This window comes from Pelophylax lessonae, assembly GCF_965119305.1.
Source record: "Pelophylax lessonae genome assembly, chromosome: 7".
Classification (NCBI taxonomy): domain Eukaryota; kingdom Metazoa; phylum Chordata; class Amphibia; order Anura; family Ranidae; genus Pelophylax; species Pelophylax lessonae.
This window is the reverse complement of record NC_138774.1, coordinates 52872681-52882607: the sequence shown is the minus strand read 5'-3', so window position 1 is coordinate 52882607 and position 9927 is coordinate 52872681. Positions and strand designations below refer to the sequence as shown.

Sequence of the window (9927 nt, the reverse complement as noted above, 5' to 3'; positions counted from 1 at the left end):
TTTAGCCCCAAAGAAAGCTCATGTACTTTTTCGAACTTCACGCAACAGGTGAAAAGTAATACAATGCTTGGGTGTCAACAGGCCCAAAGGATTCTTTATTTTGAGCATTGTTGCGCTTTGGGAATTGCATGACAAAGTGCTCATGTGTGAATGGAGGCTTCATACTGCAACAAACTACTTTTTGATACCAAGTGCAAAACTTTTTACTCTAGTATAATAAAATACAGCAATTGTTTTAACTTATAAATACCCTACAGGTACTTGAAACAATTTGATTTGGGGTAACCTCTTAACATTAGTTTAGGTGAACATTTCAACCAACAAGATTTCTTGTTAAAAGTAAGATTGGGAAAGTTTCTTGTCAATCAAATGTTTAGAACCTTCCCACACTTTTAACAAGTATGGGGAATAAGTCTACGCACTTTTTGGGCTTTTGATGTGCGCAGTAGAGGTTACCAGCTGTTTTGAAGTAGAAAATAATATGATAACACTGACAAAGCACTAAAGCAGGATGTTGTCCCTTCTCTAAAAGCTGACAGAGGGGAAGGCGAGAGTTAAAGTTCAGAGTCCATTGTGCAGGACAGAAACAGCAGATCCTCAATGCAGCCTTCAGGGTGGAGCAGAGCTGCAAGCTTTAACTCCTCCATTGCCCTGTCCTAGCTTAGAGGGAGCAGTGTTTGTGTGAGCCAACTTTACAAAGCACAATCCCTTTTTTCCATTTCTATGCAAAACCGTCCTGTGAGAGGCACAGCTCTCTATCCCACCCCCCAGAGCTCCCCTCCTCCTTCGCTTTCACCTCCCCCAACTGCTTCAAATCCTTTAGTCCTCTTCATCTCTCCACATTGATTATCCAAGCCTGTCTACAGCTCCTCCCTCTCCTGATCCCAGCTCTCAGCCTGCTGAGTTCCCAGGAGTGCAGGGGTGTCTTTTTCACAAAGAGGGAGGGGGATAGAAAAAAAAAAAAAAACCTTTTTAAAAAAGTCTTCTCTGCCTTCCTGGTCAGAATACCTGTGCAGACCTGGCAAGGTGGACATCCTTTAACCGGAGGACCATGCCCCCTCAAGACCTTTCCATGGAGTACACGTCACACTTTGCACCCCCTGTGCCACCTCACATGCCTAAGCCTCTACCTACAGATGGGTGTCAAGAGAGGAACCTGAAATGTGTGCTTCTGGGAGATGGCGCGGTGGGCAAGACCAGCCTTCTGGTCAGCTACACCACCAATGGCTACCCGACTCGATACATTCCTACAGCGTTTGATGACTTCTCAGGTAGGTTCACTTTTGACTGTATTGTGGTGGAAATGATCGAGTTGACGTAATAGGCCAGAATTAAGGGTTTCCTATCCTTGTGTCTGATTTAAAGGATACCCCCCTCGGAGGTACTGGTTTTCTCCAACAAGCGCAGAAATGGGGTTAAATACATTTTAATATTCAGCGTTGATTTCTTTAAATACAAAGGCAACATTCTAGATACACAGACTACTGCTAAAGATTAAAGATGGAAAATCTCAGCCTAAATAGTTTTACTAGTTTTTCGGCAAATAATTCTCTCCAGGTGGTAGCTTTTGAGAAATGTTCATGATATGAGGAATTGTTCAGGAGAGCAATTTACAATCTTAGGATATCTTCTGCTGTTCAAAGTTCAAATGATCGGGATTTGGGAACGATACCGGAAAAATCAAAGCAGTTACCCAAAATTTGTTCACTCCCTAATTCTGATAATTGTGACGGTGTTGAAATTTTGATTGAAAAATAGGCCCTGTGTAGAGTCCGGCATATCCCAGTTGGGTAAGCTTTCAATGGGGTTTAAAGTATTAGATTAACCCTGCATCATAACCACGTTGCAATCGACAACTGGACACAAGTTAACTTTCACAAGTTTGTCTGAGAGCTTTTACAAATGCTGCTGCTCCATACATGGCCACGTTGTTGTGTTAGATCCTTCAAACCATCCATAAATATTTATGCATGCATACTGATAAAATCTGTTCACCCAATTTGGGTCTGGTGGCCCATTGTGTATGTGTGTTTGCAGTATTTTTGGGTCCCAAAGATTATTTTTTTGCATTTGTCCTGGTTTTGCTATATTGATTACTAGTCAGGCTAGATTCCTTATCCTGGATACTTGAGAAATGGATCCAATTTTGGGGTATTGCAGGTCACCCCTAGGGGGAATTCCTGTTTCTAAGATTCTGCTATCCAAGAATGTATCTTAAAGGCTAATAGTTTTAGTAACTGGTTTGGACTAGACTTTATGTAGCAGCGCATAACAGTTTTGCGAATGCTGTATTTTACCCTTTATCTAGATATTATTAGTATGCCCGTAATAATAAATTTATTATAGTTTCTGTGCTATTACATTTATAACATTGCGTGGTGTCATTTTACTTCATTGTCTAAGCAATATAGTGTTGCATAATTGTTTTATAACCCCATCACCTTATTATATTACTCGGTTTTACTGGTTTGTCTATGAAGGAAGTAAAGAGTAATTCATGCACAATGCAGCACTATGTCTGTATGCAGATCCAAGGTCCACAATGAAAGGTCATGTCCTGCCAACTCCTCCCCAGGGCAAACAGAATGACATCATTTTCCATTCAGCAGTACACAACAGCCCAGGGTGATGGGGCCCCGCTGCAAAGGGGGTACTAATCCTATGTATGTGCAAAGGGGGTACTAATCCTATGTATGTTAATGCTTTTTTTTTTTTTTGTTTTCTTGCAGCTCAGGTGCAAGTTGACAACACCCCAGTGAAGCTGCAGCTGTGTGATACCGCAGGCCAGGTAAGAGTTCAGTCAAGCTAGGAATGTCATGTATATGGGGATAGCTTGCTTCTACAGCTCATAGTTCTGTGTTAGTGCGTCACCCTGCAGAGGAGGGAGGGGCACGCCAAACTTGACACAGTTCTTCCAGCTTGCTTATGTCATTTATTAGTGCAGGTACGGAGCAAGCTGACTCCATGTTTCATGGTTCCCTTCTTTCTGTGTCACCCTGCAGTGTTAGGAGTACACTGGGAGTCTCATAGCTTTCTTTTGTTTGTATCTCCCTGCAGTGGGAGGGGCAGATTCCATATCTCCTAGTTTCCTTATATCTAAACCACCATGCAGAGGCGCTAACTCCATGCCACATAGATCCCTTCCATCTGTGACACCATGCAGAGGGAAGCGCAAACTCCATGTCACATATATCCCTTCTATCTGTGTCACCATACAGAGGGAAGCGCAGACTCTATGCCACATATATCCCTTCTATCTGTGTCACCATTCAGAGGGAGGCGCAAACTCCATGTCACATATATCCCTTCTATATGTGTCGCCCTGCAGAGGGAAGCGCAAACTCCATGTCACATATATCCCTTCTATCTGTGTCACTATTCAGAGGGAGGCGCAAATTCCATGTCACATATATCCCTTCTATCTGTGTCACCATGCAGAAGGATGCGCAAACTCCATGTCACATATATTCCTTCTATCTGTGTCGCCCTGCAGAGGGAAGCGCAAACTCCATACCACATATATCCCTTCTATCTGTGTCGCCCTGCAGAGGGAGGTGCAAACTCCATGTCGCATATATCCCTTCTATCTGTGTCGCCCTGCAGAGGGAGGTGCAAACTCTATGCCACATAGATCCCTTCTATCTGTGTCGCCCTGCAGAGGGAAGCGCAAACTCCATATCACATATATCCCTTCTATCTGTGTCGCCCTGCAGAGGGAGGTGCAAACTCCATGTCACATATATCCCTTCTATCTGTGTCGCCCTGCAGAGGGAGGTGCAAACTCTATGCCACATAGATCCCTTCTATCTGTGTCGCCCTGCAGAGGGAAGCGCAAACTCCATATCACATATATCCCTTCTATCTGTGTCACCATGCAGAGGGAAGCACAAACTCCATGTCACATTTATCCCTTCCATCTGTCTTGCCCTGCAGAGTGAGGTACAAACATCTTACCACAAAGATTCCCTCCTGTCTGTGTCACCCTGCAGAGGGAAGGTTAGGCTCCATGTCACATAGCTCCCCTCCATCTGTGTCACCCTGCAGTGGGAGGGACAGACTCCCTATAGCTCTCATGCATTTTGTGTTACCCCTTGAAGTGACGAGCACGCTGTCCTAGATTTAATATAAACACCAAATCCTGGTAATTTATTTACATTTTATTGTTCTCTGCTGCCTGTGTCACTCTGGGTGGTGAGAGCAGGGTCCATATCAAAGGGTTTGCTGGGAGGAAACAATGCCGGTGTGCTAATGCCAGCACATTGCGCTGTTTACTTTTTTGTTAGACTTTGATGGTACAGATATATTACCGACAGCGTTGTGCGAAACTGTTGATTGCATTGCTCCAAGTTATGGTGAAAAAAAGTGTTGCATACATCATTTTTTTTTCATCTTACACTGTGAACTGGCCTCATAAGGGGACAAGTCTTTCTGTCTTGTTTTGCATTGGGACTGCGTTGGGCAAGGCTGCCCAATGCAGTCCCAACGCACCTGTCTGTGTCACCCTATAGCGGGAGGGTCATGTTCCATGTCTCATAGCTCCCTTCTTTCTGTTTCAACCTGTTGACTTAGCATCAGACTCCATATCTCATGCCTCCCTACTGTCTGTGTAGCCTTGTAGTGGAACGGACAGACTCTATGTCCCATAGCTTCTTTGTCTGTGTCACCCTGTAGTGGAAAGGGCCACCTTTATGTCTCATAGTCCTCTTCTGTGTCGTCCTGTAGTTGGCAAGTCAGGTTCCATGTCTCACAGCTCCTTTCTTCCTTGGTCACCCTGTAGTTGAAGGAGCAGACTTCATGAGTTTTTTTTAAAACAGGAGCACTCAGATTCTGGTGAAGCTGTGCATGATAGCCAATCAGCTTCTAACTTAAGCTTGTTGAATTAAGCGTTGACAATAAAACCTGGAAGCTGATTGGTTTCTATGCAGAGCTGCAACAGATTGTGCACAATGCAGTTTTAGTAAATAACCCCCATGTTCCATAGCTCGCGACTGTCTGTGTTACTCTGTAGTAGAAGGGACAGACTCCATGTCCCATAGTTCCCTTCTGTCTGGGTCACCCAGTAATGGAAGTAACAGACTCCATGTCCCATAGTTCCCTTCTGTCTGGGTCACCCTGTAGTAGGAGGGACAGACTCCCATGTCCCATAGTTCCCTTCTGTCTGGGTCACCCTGTAGTAGGAGGGACAGACTCCATGTCCTATAGTTCCTTCTGTCTGGGTTACGCTGTAGTAGAAGGGACAGACTCCATGCTTAATTGCTCCTTTCTGCCAACCTGCATATGAGGGACAGTTACTGTACATTTTGTATTTCAAAGCTTCTCTTTGTATTACCTTGCACTAAAAGGAACCGAATCCATGAGTTTTCTTTCTAGCTTTCTCTGTTCTCTATGGCAGAAATTAATGTATTCTTTTCTTCCTTCCCAGGATGAATTTGACAAGCTGCGCCACTTTTGTTACCCAAAAACCGATGTTGTCATCCTGTGCTTCAGTGTGGTCAGCCCATCATCCTTTCAGAATATATCAGAAAAGTGGATTTCTGAGATCCAGTGTCACTGCCCCAATGTGCCAGTCGTTTTAGTGGGTACTCAGTGTGACCTTCGGGAGGACGTCAAAGTCTTGATCCAACTGGCGCGGTATCGGGAAAAACCTGTACCCCCATCCTCTGCCAAAGCCCTTGCAGAGAAAATCGGGGCTGTGGGTTATGTTGAATGCTCCGCTCTTACTCAAAAGAATTTGAAAGACGTGTTTGACATGGCCATCCTTTCTGGCCTCCGTTTTTCTGACCTTCGAAGCCAGCGGGAGAGAAAAGTGGCCGCTACTGCCAGCAAGATGAAAACGCTATCTAAAGCTTGGTGGAAAAAGTACGTGTGTGTATAGACTCTGAGCCATTTTCTTGACACACAGCCAAGTGCCTTATGACAAGAGCTAGCACTAAAGACCAAATAAGAGGCCATTCCTGGACTTATATTCTCAATTCCCTGGTGCATAAAAATGAGGTAGGGCACTGACTGAACAAATCACAAAGCCCTTGGGAGAGACTGTACCTGGACACTAGACTAACCTACATAACGACCTTCTGACGTCTATTCTTTGAGGAACATATCCAAATTGCACCTACGTTTACACTGGATAAGATTCTGAGATGTAATGGGTCAGAAAGAAGCTTGGTGACCAGGATGGTGTCTATACAGAACTAATATAATGATTATTATGATAAGCTGCCTTCTGATGGTGGCTGAATTTCTTAAATAGCTTCTGTTCTAAGGAGCGTGCAGAATATTGGCTTCTAATACTATGTATTAGCATCGACACCTGTGTCTGTGAGTAAAAGGATGACTGTTCAAACCAAGTAGATTGCTTGGCCAACCTAAGACTCTGCAGCTGCTGTGAAACTGCAAATCATGACCTGTTGGGACTTGTAGTTCTGCAGCAATAAGGGAGGCTAGGTTTACTCAAATCTTTGTTCAGTGACTTCTTCCATAGGAATACGTGTGCAGTCATCCTTTGCCATAACACATTCGATTCCTGTTTCTATCAGTCTCCTTAATGAAGCTTTACAAGCATTGTTTGGGACACTCATTTCATGTGATTCTGTTTTCAAATAAAATCACTTTTTGTAAAAATGAAAGCAGTCTGGTCTTTGCTCCAAATGTCATGGTGAAAATATTTGCACTGATATATACAACCTAGAGAAATTCTTAGCAAATGAATAAACAGGCTTAGTGAAAAAGTGATCATCTATGTGGCCTTGTAGTGCTGGGGACCTGGGCTTGATGTCCACCAGAGACACCATCTGAAAGCTTTTTGTATGTTCTTTCTCTGTATGAGCATGTTTTTTTGAGCTGCCCAAATTTCCTCTTTTTAACCATAACCAACCAACCTAAACCTTCGGATATGGGGAAAAAGTGAAACCTTTACACTCATTATATTTAGGAAATGCCCCCCCCCCCCCCTACAACTGTGTAGGCCATGGCAAATTAAAGCTTCAGAATAATCACTTAAAGGGTAAACCCTAACAGTGACATTCTATTACTTGGTCCATTTTGGTCTGTTCAATATACAATCTGCTTCATGTGGTATTGTTCAATATTTGTTCAATAAGTGCAAAAAAAAAAAAAATGACCAGAAAATGAATGAGCTGATAACTTCTTGCTCTACCAGTCTTATCAGTTACATTGTTGCCAGTTACTGTATCTCTGAGGACTGCAAAGTCCCTCCCCTCTATGGTATGGAGATGAGGATAGTGGTGGTTTCTGTAGTCCTGTCCTGGCCTTGGGTAAGAATGCTGCTTCTTCATAATTCCAATACACAACAGTATACAGTAATCAACAGGTGAAAAAAAGAAAAGAAAACTAATGCAACCACAACATCTCCTGTAAGGCAGGCCATGCATTGTGCAATTTTCTTTCCTTCAACCATGGTTAAAGGAAAGAAAGTTGCTCTATTCTCCTATCAACACAGTCAGTGTTTATGGGGGAATCCTTTCCGTAGCGCTTCTGTGTTCTCCCAGCAGGGAGCACGGGGAGCCTTCCCCACCTGCAGAATACAACGATCACTGCTGGTAGCTATAGCCACCAGCAATGATCGGGCGAAAAAAAAACCAGATGGGCTGGTTGTACTGAAGTTGATTGATGTATTGACTCCAGTATAACCAGACGTATTGAAACTTTGGCCAGTTTCTGCTGAACTGGCCAAAATTTAGATCAATCTACGGCCGAGTTAAGGACTAGTAGGCTACAATATGCAGTATCTCACAAAAGTGAGTACACCCCACAAATTTTTGTAAATATTTTATTATATCTTTTCATGTGACAACACTGTAGAAATGACACTTTGTTACAATGTAAAGTAGTGAGTGTACAGCTTGTATAACAGTGTAAATTTGCTGTCCCCTCAAAATAACTCAACACACAGCCATTAATGTCTAAACCGCTGGCAACAAAAGTGAGTACACCCCTAAGTGAAAATGTCCAAATTGGGCTCAAGGTGTCAATATTTTGTGTGGCCACCATTCTTTTCCAGCACTGCCTTAACCCTCTTGGGCATGGAGTTCACCAGAGCTTCACAGGTTGCCACTAGAGTCCTCTTCCACTCCCTTATGACAACATCATGAAGCCGGTGGAAATTAGAGACCTTGCACCTTCTGTTTGAGGATGCCCCACAGATGCTCAATAGGGTTTAGGTCTGGAGACATGCTTGGCCAGTCCATCACCTTTACCCTCAGCTTCTTTAGCAAGGCAGTGGTCATCTTGGAGGTGTGTTTGGGGTCGTTATCTTGTTGGAATACTGCCCTGCGGCCCAGTCTCCGAAGGGAGGGGATCATGCTCTGCTAGAGTATGTCACAGTACATGTTCGCATTTATGGTTCCCTTCTTCTTCAGTGTTGCCACATGAAAAGATATAATAAAATATTTACAAAAATGTGAGGGGTGTACTCACTTTTGTGAGATACTATACTGTATTACATTGTTGTTCTTGAGTGTGAACTTTCCCCCACCTCTGCTTTTCTTTTATTATTTATATTAAAATTTAAAGCAATTCATGGAGAGATTAATGAGAGGATTAGCCCTTTTAACACTATGGCAAATAAATATAAACTTTATTGACAAATATTTTTACATCAGAGCTGAAAGAGGGACTTTTGGGATGCAATAAGTGACAGGGGGGGGGGGGGTCTGGTTGTGAAAGTTGGGAGATATCCACCAACTCATAGTTGTAGAATAATCTGTTTAAGCAAAGATACAAATGTGTCTTAGTTCAGGTTTCAGATGCATTTTAGATGTGTTTCAGCGTGGGGAAGGAAAGCTGAGAAAGATCCTTGCTGTAGCCCACCACAAATGCGTGCTAAAACCCTAGGAGTGTTTAGAACGTACTTGTGCCATGTTTCCATTGACTTGAATGGAGACATTTGGCAAGTTATAAAGCCTGACAAACATTGCAGGCAACATCAATATTAAGGCAAAGTGATGCAAACGTGTTGCGTGTACTAGACCATTCACTATTTATGTAAAGAACAGGCAATTGCTTTACAAAATTTTTTTTTTTACCTTGCAGCAAACATCTGTTCTTTACGTTTGTGTGAACCAGTCCTTAGGGACATTTAATGGCAAGCACCTTTTATCCTTCTGTCACTTCCTGCTAAGTCACTGCCTTGGAACAAGCTTGTACATATCAGGGACCCTAATGCATGAAATGAACACGCTTGCTCCAGGTCATTGACTTATGAAGTAAGGATCGGGATGCAAGCCTTGGAGCCCACACCTTCAAAAACAAGTCAGCAATGTCACCTCCTATATTTTAATTCTGCAATATTCCACCACTTTTCATTTAAACAGCAAAGAGCCAATGGTTAACCTTTTGCCACCTAAAGGAAAGGTGGGCTTTAACTCCCAGCCACCGCACATATGCATTTACGGCAGCAGGAAGTTGTATGCTGAGAGCGCGCTCCCAACACACCAACAGAGCTGACAGCTCCTGGTTAAAGCTTCTGATTGGGAGCTAGCCGGATAGATGTCTGACCAAGGTTAGAGTCAATCACAGCTGCTGTCAGACTATCTGAACAGGGACTACTTCTGATAGGACGCAGCCACTGTTCAGCCAACAGTTTTCTGCCCAGCTCCATTGACTTTCAGATTAACTGATATTAGGCAGAATGCCCACAGAGCCACCCTTAGCTTGAATTTTGTTAATTTTTTTGAGAACTGTTCGAAATTCGCTGTTCATATGGCTGGCTTTGCCCCTGTTCACACCAGTGCGACTTGTCATGCAATTTGACAGATCCAAATCTCTTGACAAGTCGCACTCTATTGTTGGCAACAGAACTGTTCAAATCAGTGCGACTCCGACTTTGAGGTGCAGCACCGATTTGAAAAAAGGTTCCTGCACTATTCTTTGCAATTTCAGGTGCAACTTGCATAGACATCTGTACCT

The 9927-nt window shown here is 43.3% G+C and overlaps 1 protein-coding gene across 1 annotated transcript; it reads left to right on the top strand.

The window, feature by feature from the left end:
* The first annotated feature begins 829 nt into the window (after positions 1-829).
* LOC309560143 (rho-related GTP-binding protein RhoU-like) lies at positions 830-6626 on the top strand. The gene is made up of 3 exons (XM_082263701.1): positions 830-1271; positions 2730-2788; positions 5423-6626. Exons 1-3 carry the CDS (start codon positions 1052-1054, stop codon positions 5873-5875), a joined length of 732 nt encoding a protein of 243 aa, XP_082119827.1. The 5' UTR covers positions 830-1051; the 3' UTR covers positions 5876-6626.
* Positions 6627-9927: the final 3301 nt, after the last annotated feature.